The sequence below is a fragment of the Coregonus lavaretus genome (genome assembly GCF_964263955.1).
Source record: "Coregonus lavaretus genome assembly, chromosome: 21".
Taxonomy (NCBI): domain Eukaryota; kingdom Metazoa; phylum Chordata; class Actinopteri; order Salmoniformes; family Salmonidae; genus Coregonus; species Coregonus lavaretus.
In genome coordinates this window covers 9,942,574-9,962,740 of record NC_140008.1, presented here as the reverse complement: position 1 = coordinate 9,962,740, position 20,167 = coordinate 9,942,574, and the positions used below count along the sequence as shown (strand labels likewise).

At 45.0% G+C, this 20,167-nt stretch overlaps 1 protein-coding gene across 4 annotated transcripts in view; it reads left to right on the top strand.

Annotated features, from left to right (window-relative positions):
- The window catches only part of LOC311148870 (MOB kinase activator 2-like), a 102,140-nt gene extending 85,392 nt beyond the window's left edge, over positions 1-16,748 (top strand). For all 4 annotated transcript variants that reach the window (XM_084185869.1, XM_084185867.1, XM_084185866.1 and 1 more), the window contains exons 2-5: positions 4,343-4,503; positions 7,736-7,829; positions 14,377-14,501; positions 14,786-16,748. In XM_084185869.1, coding sequence (XP_084041995.1) covers positions 4,343-4,503; positions 7,736-7,829; positions 14,377-14,501; positions 14,786-15,105 — 700 coding nt within the window. In that variant the 3' untranslated portion in view covers positions 15,106-16,748. The remainder of the gene's footprint in view (positions 1-4,342; positions 4,504-7,735; positions 7,830-14,376; positions 14,502-14,785) is intronic.
- The last annotated feature ends 3,419 nt before the right edge of the window (positions 16,749-20,167 follow it).

Here is a 20,167-nt window from a genome sequence, read left to right as displayed (position 1 = left end):
ACACGCTGCTTTTCTTACCACATGGACTTAATGCGATACCAGCCGACCAGCAGTGTTATCAGTGTTAACCACCTTACAGTATCTACAGAGACGATAGAGGAGACAACACAACATAAGGAACAGATGTGTTGATGTTCTTCCTGTACTTTTTTGACCAACAAACATTAACCTGAACAACAACCCTAGCAACAAATCAAAACGACCCCAAGATAAAGTCAGAGGCCAAAAAAGTGAATCAATCCAAAGTCAAAAAGGTTCCTTCCTCCTGTTGTGATCTGACATTTTATCCAGAGCGACTTACAGTAGTGAGTACATACATTTTCATACTTATTTTCTCCAGACTCTTTTCATCTTTGTTCCATTGGCAGTGTCCAGCGCAACTGGAAGAGAGGATCAATACGTGAGAGAGATGATGACTGGAAGTCGCTTTGGATAAAAGCGTCTGCTAAATGGCATATTATTATTATTATTATTGAACCGTACTGCATACACTAAGCTCTTCTCCATTTTGTAAGGACAGACTTTGGCTGAGGATATCAGCTTCAGATTGCTTGCTTCCAGTTAGACTTACAGATCTATTTTAGGCATCTAAATTGAGTATACTTCTCAATGGCTCTTTTCCCTGAAAAACCACAGACAGAGAGGTGCAGGCCGAGCCAGCCAAGCCACAGCAGCCATTACTGGGTTATAAAGACACAGGAGTAAGGCAGAAATCTCCACACGTTTCATACTCAGCTAGTCTCGGAGGAAATGTGCAACAATGGCAGTCTTCTCTGATTTCTTCTACTTTTAGAAGTCGAGGCCAAACGGTCCTGAGGCCTGTTTGATGCAAGTCTTCTATAGTCATGTTACATCGGTTTTTCTTATTAACCTTGTTGAATGTACTTTCATGCCATGCAGTCATATTCATTTCCATTCACGGCATAGAGGATCACTTGACATGACAGAGGCTCGCTTACCCAATGTGTTGGAGGCTCGAGGTCCCTCCTCCCCATGCCTGTGTGCTGCAATAAGGTTACTTACAAGCTTCACTCTGTTGATCTACGTGCGTGTGTGGAGTGGGATTTTTGGAGCAGCGGACAGTTTTTTAGTTTTGTCAAGCAATGAAGAGTTGCCTTCCCTTACTAGTAGTAGCTAGCTGGCAGCCTGGCCAGTTGGCTACAAACATAGCAAGCTAGCTAGCCTTTTTAGCTTCCCACATCTCCATGTGAAATAATCATATATAGATATATAATTTTTTTTAAATAAGCCCTGGCAAATATTCTTATACTTGCCGGTGTAACCTAAAACATTATCCCAGTTTGATATGCTGCTTGTGTATTCATTCCCATATCAGCTAAAAATAGAACGTCATCATGTTTTGGTCATGATGAAAAAAGCACCTGGCTAGCTAGTTGGCTACAGCAGGTTCAAGCATTTCACACACCTTTTGTGATGAAAAACTATACTGCAACACCCTCCGAATCATGATCTCCGTAGAGCTTGGAGTAAGCTATAGGGCTAAACCCCATTCAGAGCACCCCTGCCCTACTGAGCACCCCCTGCCGACACTATAATGTAGGGTCATCAGCATCACAACAGAAGTGTGAGAGAGAGAGGTGAGCAGCTTCTGGGCCTAGCCCCCTCTGGTCCAGTATTCCACTTGAAGTAATCACTGATTTGACAAGATCAGATAGGTGACTGCAAGGTTTCCACCACACATTTACATTTTAGTCATTTAGCAGACGCTCTTATCCAGAGCGACTTACAGTTAGTGAGTGCATACATTTTTATTTTATTTTCATACTGGAATCGAACCCACAACCCTGGCGTTGCAAATGCCATGCTCTACCAACTGAGCTACATCCCTGCCGGCCATTCCCTCCCCTACCCTGGACGACGCTAGGCCAATTGTGCGCCGCCCCATGGGTCTCCCGGTCGCAGCCGGCTACGACAGAGCCTGAATTCGAACCAGGATCTCTAGTGGCACAGCTAGCACTGCGATGCAGTGCCTTAGACCACTGCGCCACTCGGGAGACACCTTGTTCACCTATCCAATCACATCAGGGAGGAAGGATTTTTCAAGTACTCAAACAAAGTCAGGATTTCATTGTGCAGTCTTTTCTAACAGGCTCTAGTTATTTAATTTTTTTATTTAACCTTTATTTAACTAGGCAAGTCAGTTAAGAACAAATTCTTATTTACAATGACGGCCAAACCCGGACGACGCTGGGCCAATTGTGCGCCGCCCTATGGGACTCCCAATCACGGCTGGATTGTGATACAGCCTGAAATCGAACCAGGGTCAGTAGTGACGCCTCTAGCACTCCGATGCAGTGCCTTAGACCGCTGCGCCACTCGGGAGTTATCCTCACCATACATCCCCTGACATGAATTTACCCACTTCAACCTCTATGTAACAGCCTGTGTTCACACCTGCCTCTGTATTCAGCCGTTTCACTATTGAGGAAACAAGGTTGGGTAATGTGCTTTCTTCCCTGTGAGCTGAGAACTAGGCATAGGCCTACTTATTATCTTCATATAGTCTCTCTTTTGTTATTCTTCCTCAAACATCACGTAACTGGAAAATCCCCTTGAAGGTCATAAAAGTTAACTTTTAAAGGTGGTACGTGTAGGTAGGCTACATGCATCAACCAATTTCAATCGCTGTGGTATTCTAGAGTAAATTAAGTTAGGTAAGGGCATGAAGAAGAACTTGTCGTTACCCGTTAGGTTTCACAGATTGTTATCCGCTACTGTAATGTAGGACTGACCCCATTTAGTCAACTGGTTGATTGTCTGGTTGATATCTACATAGGCGTACAGAGGCCCATTATCAGCAACCATCAGTCCTGTGTTCCAATGGCACGTTGTGTTTGCTAATCCAAGTTTATCATTTTAAAAGGCTAATTGATCATTAGAAAACCCTTTTGCAATTATGTTAGCACAGCTGAAAACTGTTGTGCTGATTAAAGAAGCAATACAACTGGCCTTCTTGAGACTAGTTGAGTATCTGGAGCATCAGCAATTGTGGGTTTGATTACAGGCTCAAAATGGTCAGAAACAAATAACTTTCTTCATAAACTCGTCAGTCTATTCTTGTTCTGAGAAATGAAGGCTATTCCATGCGACCTCATTGAAATCTGAAAGCGGCATCCCATAGCAAAATGAGTTTGACACCCCTGCAGTAGAGGGTTGTCTTAAAAGTCCTCAAAAATTAAAAGTTGGCAGTGAATGTTCTAGACATTGTCTGTACATGTAAAGGTAGTTTCCTCTGTCTTTCAGTGTGTGTGTGGAATGGGAAGGCACAGATGTACGCTTCTGATTGGCTTCTGCTGAAAACACTGTTTATGGCCATCAGAGCCATACTGTTCTTACTCGGTTCCTCCTGATTGTGGACCGCCGCCAGTCTTCCAAGAATTAGGATCTGTGAGTGGGAAGGAAAGCGAAAGGCTAGAGCCAAGAACACATTGGGGAGGGGGGGGGGGGGGGGGGGTGTTATATTGTGTTTAGACAGGTTGTGGAGTGGAGAGTGTGGGAAGAGAGGGGAGGGAGAAGGGGGTGGATGGCGGAAATTAAGGTCAACAGAGGCGCAATAAATTCAGGGCGCCAAGTGAAAACTCCCCTGTCCTCAAACAAACCCAAACTGAAGTAAGACTGCAAAAAGAGAGGGAGAGAGCGAGGGAATTAAATGGAAATGTAGAGGAAGGGAAATAATGAAGAGGGAGCGAGGAATTAAGCGGTTGGAATGCTAATCGTGTTCTAAAGTGGGACAAGTCAGAGCTCAGTAAAAAAACCAAGATGTTAAACCCAGAACACTTGACTGCCATGAAGAGGGACGCCAGAAAATAGGAAAACAAACTTAATGCTACTCTGTGCCGTAATGGTCTTTCCGTCAATTGAGCCAGGCCTGCATTGTCCCACAACCCTGCCTTTGTCTGTCCTTTTCACTAGCCTATTAACCCATTCAACCTTTAACCCCTAGGTAGGCTGTATTAGTGGACAAGATTTTTGGGTGAGGGGAGGGAGGCGAAGGGTTACGGCCCTGGAAGTGTAGTGGGAGTGTGAAATGACAGTCCCCTGCTAAAAATAGTGCTGGAAGTACATGGCGCTGCGGGCGGCTAACTGTGTGGTAACTGGCCCTAACGGCAGGTCAGGAGTCATGCTCTGGGTCAGGTACTGGAACAGAAAGTTGTCTGTACTGACGCTGGGTGCACGAAACCACCCATCTGCAATGTAATACTTTAGTTGCTAGCTGTAGTCCCTGCATTGATGAAGAGTTCTAAAAAGTTCCTCTCAGTCGTCAGTGAATGTCCCTGTGAATTGTTCTAACCTGTCCCCTTTCTCTTCCCTTCCCCTACAGGAAGTCTAAGACGAAGCCCAATGGGAAGAAGCCGCAAGCGGAAGAGAAGAAGCAGTATCTGGAGGCGGAGTTCACAAAAGTACGCGTGGTCGACTTCGACCTCAAAGAGCTGGTGCTGCTGCCCAGGGAGATAGACCTCAACGAATGGCTCGCCAGCAACAGTGAGTTACCAGCAGCTAATGACATTGTTAAAACATATTTGGGTCGTGTTGAGGTTCCACTAGTCTGTCCAGACACAAGATAACGCTTCCAGAAAAGCTAAACACCCTACAGATTTACTTAAATATTACCCCGGTACTCAGGCATCTGAATTTCTGCCTTGTCAGTGTCTTCTCTTTGGATGTGTATTCAATAACAGCACTGCAGCTTAATCCTCAAGAAGTTTAGCTCCAGGTGCAGCTCCTTACGTTATATAATGACTCTATAAGAACAACAGTATCTCAGGGCTACCAATCATCTCAGAGGTTCCAATCATCTCAGGCATCTCCATCTTAGACATCTCCTCTGGAAGAGTCTGAACCCCTGTAATGCCCTGCAGGATGAAACGACTAAATCCTCCATTGACAATCCACTGCCTGTTCTATACAGTGTTTTATCTAGTGCCTTCTCCTATTATCTTAAACATTATACTATACAAGAATATCTGCTGTTGATAGTTTACAGGCATCTTAGGCATCTTCTCTGGGGGTTTGTAAGTCCTGTAACACCACGTGTTCTCAGTGTGGGTTGTTTTATCAGCCTGTGTTGAGGAACAGCCTTATGTAAAATCTAATGGAACACGTTTGAGCCTGTGAAGAGAAACAGACGTGTGTAAAAACAAAATGGAATTCGTTTTAGCCTGCGTTGAGAAACAACCTTATGTAAAATCTAATGGAACGCGTTTGAGCCTGTGAAGAGAAACAGACGTGTGTAAAAACAAAATGGAATTCGTTTTAGCCTGCGTTGAGAAACAGCCTTATGTTAAAACAAAATGGAATGCATTTTAGCCTGTGAAAAGAAACAGACTTATTATGTAAAACAAATGGAACACGTTTTAGCCTGCGAAGGTATTTTTCGGCATGAAATCAGGGAGTTACGCAACTAGGCCAAGCCCCGTCCGTATCGACCACTAATAGAATTAGCCTTTGAACTCAAACGGCACTCGTCTTGGGAAGAATGTTTTTGAGTTCAGACACTTTTTATGTGAACTGTCTGTTAACAACGTTGTATGCTATGTACATTTGGCCACAAACATTTCCCAAAGAAGAAGCCTGAGAAACATACAAAGAAGTTGCAAAAATAGCGGTAATGAATGGAGCCAACAGTTCAGTTACCTGCCAATACCTCCAACCTCCTCCCCCTCTCCGTCTTATACCTGGGGCAGAACTGTACAGTTCAAAGTGTTGCATATGGTGTGAAATATAGTGAAGATTACCAAAGCTGTGGCTCCCCAGGGTCGGGATTGTTGTCCCATTCACTGTAAACATTACACTGCAGAATTATTGTGTTCAAGAACAGTACTTACTTGGATCAAATAGCATATCAAATACTTCAAAGTAGCAGCCTAAATATTTGAAAGCATTTGATGTACAGTTGAAGTCGGAAGTTTACATACACTTAGGTTGGAGTCATTAAAACTCGTTTTTCAACCACTCCACAAATTTCTTGTTAACAAACTATAGTTTTGGCAAGTCGGTTAGGACATCTACTTTGTGCATGACACAAGTAATTTTTCCAACAATTGTTTACAGACAAATTATTTCACTTATAATTCACTGTATCACAATTCCAGTGGGTCAGAAGTTTACATGCACTAAGTTGACTGTGCTTTTAAACAACTTGGAAAATTCCAGAAAATAATGTCATGGCTTTAGAAGCTTCTGATAGGCTAATTAACATATTTTGAGTCAATTGGAGGTGTACCTGTGGATGTATTTCAAGGCCTACCTTCAAACTCAGTGCCTCTCTGCTTGACATCATGGGAAAATCAAAAGAAATCAGCCAAGACCTCAGAAAAAAAATTGTAGACCTCCACAGGTCTGGTTCATCCTTGGGAGCAATTTCCAAACGCCTGAAGGTACCGCGTTCATCTGTACAAACAATAGTACGCAAGTATAAACACCATGGGACCACGCAGCCGTCATACCACTCAGGAAGGAGACGCGTTCTGTCTCCTAGAGATGAACGTACTTTGGTGCGAAAAGTGCAAATCAATCCCAGAACAACAGCAACGGATGCTGGAGGAAACAGGTACAAAAGTATCTATATCCACAGTAAAACGAGTCTTATATCGACATAATCTGAAAGGCCGCTCAGCAAGGAAGAAGCCACTGCTCCAAAACCGCCATAAAAAAGCCAGACTACGGTTTGCAAATGCACATGGGCAAAAATATCATACTTTTTGGAGAAATGTCCTTTGGTCTGATGAAACAAAAATAGAACTGTTTGGCCATAATGACCATCGTTATGTTTGGAGGAAAAAGGGGGAGCTTGCAAGCCGATGAACACCATCCCAACCGTGAAGCACGGGGGTGGCAGCATCATGCTGTGGGGGTGCTTTGCTGCAGGAGGGACTGGTGCACTTCACAAAATAGATGGCATCATGAGGAAGGAAAATTATGTGGATATATTGAAGCAACATCTCAAGACATCAGTCAGGAAGTTAAAGCTTAGTTGCAAATGGGTCTTCCAAATGGACAATGACCCCAAGCATACTTCCAAAGTTGTGGCAAAATGGCTTAAGGACAACAAAGTCAAGGTATTGGAGTGGCCATCACAAAGCCCTGACCTCAATCCTATAGAACATTTGTGGGCAGAGCTGAAAAAGCATGTGCGAGCAAGGAGGCCTACAAACCTGACTCAGTTACACCAGCTCTGTCAGGAGGAATGGGCCAAAATTCACCCAATTTATTGTGGGAAGCTTGTGGAAGGCTACCCGAAACGTTTGACCCAAGTTAAACAATTTAAAGGCAATGCTACAAAATACTAATTGAGTGTATGTAAACTTCTGACCCACTGGGAATTTATGAAAGAAATAAAAGCTGAAATAAATAATTCTCTCTACTATTATTCTGACATTTCACATTCTTAAAATAAAGTGGTGATCCTAACTGACCTAAGACAGGGAATTTTGATTAGGATTAAATGTCAGGAATTGTGAAAAACTGAGTTTAAATGTATTTGGATAAGGTGTATGTAAACCTCCGACTTCAACTGTACATATATACGTATATATACACACGTATACATACATTGTAAGTCGCTCTGGATAAGAGCGTCTGCTAAATGATATAAATGTGTATGTAAAGTTCAGACTTTAACTGTATGTAGGCTATTTGACCGAGGCTAGGCCTTGAGCAGACTGTGGCTATTACTGAGTGTAATAATGAGTGTATTTCTCTTCTCCCTCTTCAGCGACGACCTTCTTCAATCTAATAAACCTGCAGTACAGCACCATCTCAGAGTTCTGCACTGGGGACACCTGTCAAGCCATGACGGCCTGCAACACGTAAGTCACTTCCCCTACCATTGGTTTATTCATCAGTTCTCTGGCCTCCAATTGGGTTATTTATCAGAAGTCTCATATCCCATTGGATAATTTATCAAGGATGCACTGACACAGCAACAGACCATCTGTTGATAGCAAGAGAGCTTTTGACCGCAGGGCTGTACTCCCTGTTCCCTATGTCTTTCTGTTGTTTGTGTTCTCTCTCTATCTCTGTCTGTCTGTCTGTGTGTTCTGTACAGTTGAGAACTGCTGAGTTATCTAATGCTAGTGAGAGAATGTCGGAATATGCAGCGAGTATTCTCCAATCGCATTAGCCTTTCTGAGGTGCCTTGTGTTCCTATCTGGACTGGTGCATAGTGAGGTCTCTGCACTTAGAATACAGTGTTCCTATCTGGACTGGTGCATAGTGAGGTCTCTGCACTTAGAATACAGTGTTCCTATCTGGACTGGTGCATAGTGAGGTCTCTGCACTTAGAATACAGTGTTCCTATCTGGACTGGTGCATAGTGAGGTCTCTGCACTTAGAATACAGTGTTCCTATCTGGACTGGTGCATAGTGAGGTCTCTGCACTTAGAATACAGTGTTCCTATCTGGACTGGTGCATAGTGAGGTCTCTGCACTTAGAATACAGTGTTCCTATCTGCACTGGCGTATAGTGAGGTCTCTGCACTTAGAATATAGTGTTCCTATCTGGACTGGTGCATAGTGAGTTCACAGTGTTCCCAGATAGAGAGCAGAGATCAAACAGTTCTGAGGAGATGATGACGTTGGAGATGTGGCCATTTTGTTTCTGTGCGTTCCAATGCCAAGTAAACTAGAAGGGACCATCTAGCTAATAGTTCTGGTCCTTTTGAACATATAGAACGTATTATGTGCGAACACGAGTCATCACTATACCAGCCCTCCTATGATAGTTTAGCTCAGAAGTCCAAACAGTCTTAAAATATCACCTTCAGCCTTCGTTGTTCATAAAGGAATGCCTTTACTCTGTACAGAGAGCTATCGACTGCTATTGTTTATCTGCCTCCATAAAAAAGCCAGTGCGTACCGCTACAGTAGTAAAAAAGTGTTAAAGACAGTCATAACATGGAGGCCTATTCATCCCTGTCTAGCAGAGTGGAGGAGGTTGACTGTGAGTATTTACCCAATGAGTTGACCGTGTCAGGGCGGGGTGTCTTCATGTGTGAGACCTTCTCTTTGAAAAGAGGCTGCCCTCACCTACACCTACTTATAGGACTGATCCCTCACACGTTTAGGCTAAACCACACACATACACACACACACACACACACACACACACACACACACACACACACACACACACACACACACTCACTCACACAGGGAGAAACATGACAGTGACAGAGAAAAAAACGAACAATGGAGAAGCCGTTGAGAAATGACAGATTTATTGTCAGGTGACAAACGTCACAGGGTTGACCCCATTTAACGTTACTGTATTTTTCCACACATGCTGTAACCTTTTTTGCTACTGTGGGTGACCCACACCCTAAACAGTGGGAGAGGCTATCTGATGTTCTGTGTAAAGTATGTGAAGGAACCCTGTATGGTTAAGCCTAATCTTAGGTTACAATACTAGGCTACATGGTAGCAAACAGCAAAATAGAGGTGGCTATACAAAGTGTGCAATATTGTAGTGAAGTACATTTCCACTACCCAAACCCCATGAACCCGGAAGCTCCCAGTGTTTCCAAGGAGGGTTGTAGCCGTAGGCTGTAATATCTGTGGAGACCTCCAGTCAGCCAGCCAGCCAGTCAATCAGTCAGTCAATCAGTCAGCCAGCCAGCCAGTCAGTCAGTCAGTCAGCCAGCCAGCCAGTCAGTCAGTCAGCCAGCCAGCCAGTCAGTCAGTCAGCCAGTCCTCCAGCCAGCCAGTCAGCCAGCCAGTCCTCCAGCCAGCCAGCCAGCCAGTCAGCCAGCCAGTCAGCCAGCCAGTCAGTCAGCCAGCCAGTCCTCCAGCCAGCCAGCCAGCCAGTCCTCCAGCCAGCCAGCCAGCCAGTCAGCCAGTCAGCCAGTCCTCCAGCCAGCCAGCCAGTCAGCCAGCCAGCCAGTCCAGCCAGCCAGCCAGCCAGCCAGCCAGCCAGTCCTCCAGTCAGCCAGCCAGCCAGTCCTCCAGCCAGCCAGCCAGCCAGCCAGCCAGCCAGTCTAATGGTGTACCACAGTAACAGCATCCCGCCTTTTCCTTCGTCCGCCTGGCAGGAACACACCCATCCCACAACTGAGACACACAGTCACAGTCCACGCCCCCTTGCCCCAGGCATTGTGAAGCTATTTTAGGGGGAACTTTCCATGAGCAATGGGAACTGGTCCATTTGGTAGTTATCTAAGCCCATTTTCTGTGGGTGAGTGAATGGGCGGGTTGGTGTGTGGGTGTGTTTTTTGGTGGGCTGTGTCAGTCTTTGTAAGCGTGTCTGTTTTGGGGTATGTGGGTGTATGTCAGTCTGTGTTTTGGGGTAGGTGGGTGTATGTGTGTATTAGCCTAGTGAGTGTTAGTGCTGTAATCTCCTCAGTGTGGAGTCCTTGACCTGGGCCTGGTCCTCTGGTCAGTAGGTCCTCAGTGTGGAGTCCTTGACCTGGGCCTGGTCCTCTGGTCAGTAGGTCCTCAGTGTGGAGTCCTTGACCTGGCCCTGGTCCCCTGGTCAGTAGGTCCTCAGTGTGGAGTCCTTGACCTGGGCCTGGTCCTCTGGTCAGTAGGTCCTCAGTGTGGAGTCCTTGACCTGGGCCTGGTCCTCTGGTCAGTAGGTCCTCAGTGTGGAGTCCTTGACCTGGGCCTGGTCCTGTGGTCAGTAGGTCCTCAGTGTGGAGTCCTTGACCTGGGCCTGGTCCTCTGGTCAGTAGGTCCTCAGTGTGGAGTCCTTGACCTGGGCCTGGTCCTCTGGTCAGTAGGTCCTCAGTGTGGAGTCCTTGACCTGGGCCTGGTCCTCTGGTCAGTAGGTCCTCAGTGTGGAGTCCTTGACCTGGGCCTGGTCCTGTGGTCAGTAGGTCCTCAGTGTGGAGTCCTTGACCTGGGCCTGGTCCTCTGGTCAGTAGGTCCTCAGTGTGGAGTCCTTGACCTGGGCCTGGTCCTGTGGTCAGTAGGTCCTCAGTGTGGAGTCCTTGACCTGGGCCTGGTCCTCTGGTCAGTAGGTCCTCAGTGTGGAGTCCTTGACCTGGGCCTGGTCCTCTGGTCAGTAGGTCCTCAGTGTGGAGTCCTTGACCTGGGCCTGGTCCTCTGGTCAGTAGGTCCTCAGTGTGGAGTCCTTGACCTGTGCCTGGTCCTCTGGTCAGTAGGTCCTCAGTGTGGAGTCCTTGACCTGGACCTGGTCCTGTGGTCAGTAGGTCCTCAGTGTGGAGTCCTTGACCTGGGCCTGGTCCTGTGGTCAGTAGGTCCTCAGTGTGGAGTCCTTGACCTGGACCTGGTCCTGTGGTCAGTAGGTCCTCAGTGTGGAGTCCTTGACCTGGGCCTGGTCCTGTGGTCAGTAGGTCCTCACTGTGGAGTCCTTGACCTGGGCCTGGTCCTCTGGTCAGTAGGTCCTCAGTGTGGAGTCCTTGACCTGGGCCTGGTCCTGTGGTCAGTAGGTCCTCAGTGTGAAGTCCTTGACCTGGGCCTGGTCCTGTTGTCAGTAGGTCCTCAGTGTGGAGTCCTTGACCTGGTCCTGTGGTCAGTAGGTCCTCAGTGTGAAGTCCCTGGCCTGGCGCTGGTCCTGGTGTTGTGCCTGGTGCTTGTCCTGTGGTCAGTAAGTTCCTCCTACAGTTATGTGGACGCTGTACATTCTTCAGGATTTGTAATGTCTGCTCCGCTGCCTCTCAGACCACGCAGTGAGCAAAATTGGTTGAAAGACATATTTCCAACATATTTTCAACCAAAAATATGTCTTCTCGCCATCTTTTCAACGTCTTGTGCTCATAGGGATTCTGCTACTCCAGGCTCCGACTAAGGCTCACTACTCCACCCACCCTTTACCTCTACTGCGTTCTAGCTAGCTTTGAGATTCAGTCAGACCATTGTTTACAAGCTTATTAGCCTTGTAGCTTGACCTTGGTAGATCCTACAGACCTTGCTAGCTCTGCTCTAGGGCTCATTTGGTGCCTGTGCTAGATCAAAGCCAGCCTGTCAGCTACCATACCCTGCTAGCTTCATTAGCTAATAGCTTATCCTACTGTTAGCTCTGTTTCCCTGTCGCTTTAGCCATGCTAGCTTTGACCTTGCTAACTCCTAGATGGGCCTTCCCTGTGAATTCTGTTATTTGACTCGTGTGGTGCCTGTGGTAATGTGTTCTGTAGTTTATGACCCCTTTTAGCTCTCATGCCCAGCCTAGCGTCACTATCCCACTGCTAGCTATAGTACAGTATTCCCTGGTCGCCTGTGTCATGCTAGCCATGCTAGCTTTGTTTGGCGACTTCACTGACTAGCCATTTGACCTTGCTAACTCATGATACCCTGTGGCTAGCCCTGAGGGGCGGCCTTCAGTTACAGCCACCGTCTAACTGGGTCACCCCTCTCCGGAAATGTTTGACTGGTCAGAGTGAGCGGCCGTGCGACTGGGGGATCAGTGTCATGTTACTCTGAGACTGCAGGGAATTCGGCCCAATCAGGAAATGGAAGGGCCAGGGCAGGGGGTTCACTAAGTCCACTGGAATGAAAATATGCAAACATGTCTATTTTAGGAGGTGGTGGGGTTGGCTGGGCTGGAGGCTGTCTGGCAGGTCCACACTAGGGATGTGACAAATGGACATTATTTTTTGAATCAGTTTTCCGTTAAAACAAAATAACATTTTAATGAAATCGTATTGTGTGGTATGACCACAAGGGGGCAATTAAGTTCTATCGTAGTCATACAGTAGGCTTAGGCATTTTGAATCTGTTTTATGGCTTCCCGAACAGGCAGGTGAAATTTTGTCCCGAAGACGACCGCTACTTCACATTGACTCGTGTTCCTTCCATTGGTTATGTGCACTAGCGACTCACAACAAAAGAAAAAACCTAGCCAAGTGATCACAGTTCTTCTCTCTACATTTTCATTTTTCCTCTGTTACATTTCTCACTCAATTTCGATCCGACCGCTCCCTCTACACACACAGGCGCGTGCTGCCACCCAAGCTTCCATTAGGCCTACAGAAATGACTGCCTATAAAAACGGATCTAAGTGATTGGATACATAAACAAAACTGTAGACAAGCTACATTCCTTGTCAAATCACGGCAGCTCTGTCACAGATTCAAAATGGACTTGTTGATTAAAGTAGGGGTATATGTGTTCCAACCATGAGCTGCAGTTTTGGAATAATAGATTATTATTATTAACAAACCTAGACAGGTTCCAGACTGAAATATGTTTTGTTGAAGGCAGATAGCATATTCATTAGGCTAGGGGCCTACTTTGTTTCATGTTTAACAAAAGCCTGCCCACCTAGTTTGAATTTTCATCTAGTTTAAGCTCACAGGGCAAAAGAAAACACGCGCCAAATGCGGCTATCTACTGGTTAAAAAGCAAATAATATTCGCTTTCTAATGCTTGTAATTATATGTCCGAACTCCCATTAGAAAGGGATTAACACCCTGTTAAAACGGGAGCGATGTTTCCCCTATATGCATTTAGCAGCGGCGCACCACCACTGATAAATCGTGGCCAGCACAACAACAAAAAAAAAGAGAATCTTTGAGAACTAATAATCACCAAAATAATAGAATCTAAAATTTTAAAAATGTCTTGGCATGGGGCCCCCATTGATTTTGTTATGTTTGAGTCACTCAGATGGCATAAGAACAAGGCATAAGTCATGGTTAAATGTGTGTAATTGAAGGAAATTAGCTTTAAAACTGCAATTCTTAACGTTAATGATTAACGACACACCCCTAGTCCGCACGAACACACAGTTCAGTCATTCATCACGTTGGGTTAAAAGGACTTTTGGTCTCGTTTCGAGATGGGGAAATGCTGTGAATGTGGGGGCTCTCAAGTAGGCCTAGTGTCTTTCATCTTTCAACACGATGAAGTATGATTCAGCCATTTTGAGTTTTTGGAAAAGCACACCTTGCAGTGTAAGGAAGCTGCCTCAGTTCGTACATATCCTTTACCAAATATGATTAATAATATGAGATGTAGGTAGTGATTGAACCTACCAGGTTGTTCCTGTTAAAGATCAGACGACTTGTCAGCAATAATTTACTAGATTAAGTAATAATATCCTAGATCTTGTACATTTCAAGTGCATGTATGTACACATTAGTATTTGTATTTGTATTTATTAGGGATCTCCATTAGCTGCTGCCGAGGCAACAGCTACTCTTCCTGGGATCCAAACATATTAAAGCACTTACATTACATATAAAACAAAAGATAAAACAGTACATCATATAACATTATTACACCACTACATATCCACAATACAAAATGTTTAATACCACCATACAACAATATCACAATGTGTGCATATGCATGTGTTTGTACCTTTTTGTGTGTGTCTCTTCACAGTCTCCTTTGTTCCATAAGGTGTATTTTTACATGGAAAAATAACCCACTCTCTTTCTTTCTGTTTGTGTCCAGAATATACTACTGGTATGACGAGAGGGGGAAGAAGACTAAGTGCACTGCCCCTCAGTACGTCGACTTCGTCATGAGTCTGGTGCAGAAGCTGGTCACAGAAGAGGAAAACTTCCCTACGAAATATGGTGAGTTGAGCTCTGGTCCGCTCCAGACACGCAGAGCCTCACTGTGGTCAGTCTGCAGCACTGTAGCCTCTTCTCCTCTGACGTCACACTGAAGCTGGGACTTTGTGAACTGTGCCCCTGCTGCCCTCTAATGTCTCAAGTAGTAGAAGTCTTGAATGTTTTTGGCACTTTAGAACTGTCTTGGCATTGTGATAATAGCTTGGCAATGCCAAACCAACTAAAAGAGACCACATTATTTTTAACCATGCTCTCCCCCCTCTTCTCTCTTCTCTCTCTCCGTGCAGGCAAAGAGTTCCCCAACTCGTTTGACTCTTTGGTAAAGAAGATTTGCCGGTACCTCTTCCATGTGCTGGCTCACCTCTACTGGGCTCACTTTAAGGAGACAGTGGCCCTGGACCTGCAGGGCCACTTGAACACTCTGTACGCACATTTCATTGTTTTCGTAAGGGAATTCAACCTAGTCGACCCCAAGGAGACCTGTATCATGGACGACCTGTCCGAAATCCTCTGCGCCCCCGCGCCCCCCACCCCAGCGCCCGCCGCCCCTTCCTCCCCCACATCAGCTCCCTCCCCCTCCTCACACAACCACATGACGGAGAGATGAGCAGGGGTTGCCGCGACAAGCAGCCCCGGGAAGAAGACGGTAGAAGATTAAGATAGAGAAGAGATGGAAACGTTCCTGGTCCCCTTCCTAGACCTCAGGCTCCAGCAGCAGGACTTAGAGACCTTCCACTAACATGATATTTCACTGACACCAACAGGAAGGAAGGAAGGAAGGAAGGAAGGAAGGAAGGAAGGAAGGAAGGAAGGAAGGAAGGAAGGAAGGAAGGAAGGAAGGAAGGAAGGAAGGTGGTGTTTTTTGTAGGGGGGGTGTTGTCACGCCAACAGGAATTGGCGTGAGCGTGTTCCTTCCAGGGGCAAATCCCTCCCATCTACTCTGCAATTTAAACTAGGAACAAATATGTAATGTTTTATTTTAATTTTGGTTTTATTTTACTTTTATTTTATTATGTTGGAAAAATTTTATTCAGTTTTATGTGTTTTTTATTTTTCTCATTTGGGACAGTGTTTCTGTTTGCCCTTCCTTCCTTCTGTCCTCTGCCTAAAGTACAGTTCAGGATGGTGACTGCTTTGCTTGAACATACTATTGTACAGTGTTGTTATTGTGTGGAGAAAAGCTGACTCAAAGATAAGTATTGGCTCTTCGCTCCTGTGTAGTGGTGGGAGGATTGAAGGGGGAAGGTCTATAGGGAGCCACGTTACTACCTGGTAGGGTAATACTAGCCAATCACTGTTTGGGTTGTTAATCTGGAGATGATTAAAGCGCTTGCTACTCAGGACCTGAGAGAACACAAGTCACTGCTATTATTCTCTCTCTTTCGCGCTCTCTCTCACTTTCTCTCTCTCTCTCTCATTCTCTCTGTCCACAAAACTACTCTCAGTCCCTTCAATATTACAGTTGTCATTCTCGTATTACTCTAGTCATGTATTCACCTGATGAACCCCTCTTTAACAGCCCTGTCCCAGAGGCCACCCATAGGGGGCAGTGTAGACGTAGGGTGGCACTGCCACACAAACAGGGAGATAAAGAAGAAGATATCAAAATTCTATATTAGATATTTAATATGACCAGACCTGCTATTACAAGACAGACTGGTGCCCATGTCTGGTTACAGGGGAGGTTGGTGGAGAGTGGAGACCTCTTCCCCAGGGAACAGAGCTGTTTGCTGGGGTGAGATAGAGTGGCGCCCCCCCCCTGCCCTTTCTAGCAGCACAGGAGAAGGACAAGGACATTGGTAATGTCTGCAGGCCCAGAAAGGAGGAGAGAAAGGAGAAGTGTGGGGTGGTCTGCTTTACTGTCCTGTATTGCTAAAGAGCCCGACTGTCTCTTCACGATAACCCCTCCAGCCAAGCCCCTTGTCTTTTGGGGTTTTATTTTCCCTTTTAAATGATCAAAGAGGAAACTAGTTCATGAAAAATAATGTTATCCTACACATGTATAGAAAACTGCACAGTATGCTTCATCTTCAGTGTAGAGTGGAAAGAGTCCGTTAGACATAGCCTCTGTATCGGGAGGACTTGGGTTTACTGTTCTCCCTTTTATTTTATTTATTTTCATTTTGTTTTGTTTGCAGGGTTCTTCAGTTCTGGCTTTCATTTTTATGTATTTTAATTATTAACTAAGTTAAAAGCAATTTAATATTTTAAGCTCTGCGGATTATAATCGAATAAAATACATAAATGCCGCTTGACCTCGTGTTGTCTTCTGTCAACCTGATGATGAGGTAGATGTGTGACATGCATAGAAACAAGGAAAACATGTCACTTTTCAAGGAAACTCTCCTCTGCATATCATCCTTACATATACACACACACACACACACAGTACATGTCAAGTGCTTTTCAACAGGCGTTCCCTCTTTATTTCCAAAGTCAAGCTTAGCATAAACACAATATCAAAAACCATAGTGATTTTTACCATAAAAGAGCATCATTATGTAGATCAGCAGTGCTCAAGTCCTCGAGGGCCACAGTGTCAGTTCTACTGGTTTTAATCCAGGGCCGGATAGAAAGCCTGCAGGTGGCTAGTTCTCCAGTAGGAGTGTTGGGCACCAGAACACACACTCTGGCCTCTGCCTCCGAACTGGATACAGTACTTGCATAACTTTGTATAATGTTATAAATCTATCAAACTGCATTCCATCATACATGTGCATATGTTTTCATTTAGGACCCTGATTTAAGAAGGTATTTGATACGTGCTTATTGTGGGATTGATAAAACGGCATGACATTCAGGCCCCTAACATCACCTAATGCTTCAGGTAATGTCGCGTTCACATTGCAGTCTATATAGGGCCATGTGACTATTAGGCTACAATGTTCTTTGATCCTGGTCTTGACTATACCCACAGGCTGAGAAGGCTTTTGTTCTAGTCCAGCACTGAGTGGTAATTACGGGGGTGGGGAGGGGAATCAACTCCCCTGAATGAGGGAGAGGGGGGGGGGGGGGGCTCAACCCCCTGAATGAGAGAATACGCTTCTTAGAATTGCTTTCAATGAGAATGGCAGATCTATAACTCACATTTCTATGAGTCATAATACCCGGGTCTCACAAAAAGTTACATATTGCAGCTTTAAATGCAACAAAAGACACATTTTCGGAGGGTTCTAAATAATGCTAATTTAACCATTCTATTTATTTAAAGTGCCAATGCATCCGTTTTTATCTCGATTTCAAATCATTTCTGGGTAACAACTAAGTACCTTACTGTGATTATTTTCATAAAAAATGGTCACAAAGAAACAAAAAAGGCTTCTTAGCGAAGATACATTTCTCAAGCAAGAATCCCTGCAAGCTCCTCCACGTCACCTCTAGCTGACCGCTTTACTAACAGGTGGTGTGTCAATTTAAAACTTGCACAAGACAGTTCACAGAATTGTCCATTTAAAGACGTTTTGCCAATTTATTCATTACTAAATTGACCTAACATTACATGTTAATCCAGAGATTCTTACCTTTGCCTCGATTCGGCAGTCTCGTTCAGATCATGGCATTTGTCGTTCTATATGATAGACACAGCAGCTAATTAGTATTTTATTTTGGGGTAAATACAGGGAAATATTTTGATAAAAGTCACCTTGTCCTAGAGAGATTTACACGGTTATCAAAACGTCACTCCTGGGTAAGCCTACACGAAGCACAGCCCATATTTTAAGTGTTTCTACAATCTCCTATGGGGAAAAATTAATGGTGGAAAAACGATTGGAACCATTTCCTTGTTTGACCGCTAGGTTTTATGGGTATTATGACTCATACTATGGTACTCTATTTCTTGCACAAACACACACAAATCAGAACCATGGCCAGACTAAGCATAGGTGATTTGTTGAAGTTGAAATGGTGCTGCTCCTGTTTCCTTTGCAACTTGCAGTAACTCTCCATGGTTGTTTAGTAGTCCGAAAATGTCGGAAACATTAACTTTCTTGACGATGGTCATGTAACTGTTTGTTACATGCAATATGCTTTATGGACTTCACTGGACAGAGGTTGCTCTCCGGTTTTGTGATGAAACAAAGGTGTGGTTGAATTTATTCTGCCACTGTGTCTTCTTATTGTCTCAGCCTTAGGCATATATCACGGTCGCAAGGCATATGAACTTACAGGTTATAGAGCAAACAATGCAATTATCACAACACATACAGTGGGGAGAACAAGTATTTGATACACTGCCGATTTTGCAGGTTTTCCTACTTACAAAGCATGTAGAGGTCTGTCATTTTTATCATAGGTACACTTCAACTGTGAGAGACGGAATCTAAAACAAAAATCCAGAAAATCACATTGTATGATTTTTAAGTCATTAATTTGCATTTTATTGCATGACATAAGTATTTGATACATCAGAAAAGCAGAACTTAATATTTGGTACAGAAACCTTTGTTTGCAATTACAGAGATCATACGTTTCCTGTAGGTCTTGACCAGGTTTGCACACACTGCAGCAGGGATTTTGGCCCACTCCTCCATACAGACCTTCTCCAGATCCTTCAGGTTTCGGGGCTGTCGCTGGGCAATACGGACTTTCAGCTCCCTCCAAAGATTTTCTATTGGGTTCAGGTCTGGAGACTGGCTAGGCCACTCCAGGACCTTGAGATGCTTCTTACGGAGCCACTCCTTAGTTGCCCTGGCTGTGTGTTTCGGGTCGTTGTCATGCTGGAAGACCCAGCCACGACCCATCTTCAATGCTCTTACTGAGGGAAGGAGGTTGTTGGCCAAGATCTCGCGATACATGGCCCCATCCATCCTCCCCTCAATACGGTGCAGTCATCCTATCCCCTTTGCAGAAAAGCATCTCCAAAGAATTATGTTTCCACCTCCATGCTTCACAGTTGGGATGGTGTTCTTGGGGTTGTACTCATCCTTCTTCTTCCTCCAAACACGGCGAGGGGAGTTTAGACCAAAAAGCTCTATTTTTGTCTCATCAGACCACATGACCTTCTCCCATTCCTCCTCTGGATCATCCAGATGGTCATTGGCAAACTTAAGACGGGCCTGGACATGCGCTGGCTTGAGCAGGGGGACCTTACTAATGGTTTTCTTTGAGACTGTGGTCCCAGCTCTCTTCAGGTCATTGACCAGCTCCTGCCGTGTAGTTATGGGCTGATCCCTCACCTTCCTCATGATCATTGATGCCCCACGAGGTGAGATCTTGCATGGAGCCCCAGACCGAGGGTGATTGACCGTCATCTTGAACTTCTTCCATTTTCTAATAATTGCGCCAACAGTTGTTTCCTTCTCACCAAGCTGCTTGCCTATTGTCCTGTAGCCCATCCCAGCCTTGTGCAGGTCTACAATTTTATCCCTGATGTCCTTACACAGCTCTCTGGTCTTGGCCATTGTGGAGAGGTTGGAGTCTTTGATTGAGTGTGTGGACAGGTGTCTTTTATACAGGTAACAAGTTCAAACAGGTGCAGTTAATACAGGTAATGAGTGGAGAAAAGGAGGGCTTCTTAAAGAAAAACTAACAGGTCTGTGAGAGCTGGAATTCTTACTGGTTGGTAGGTGATCAAATACTTATGTCATGCAATAAAATGCTAATAAATTACTTTAAAATCATACAATGTGATTTTCTGGATTTTTGTTTTAGATTCCGTCTCTCACAGT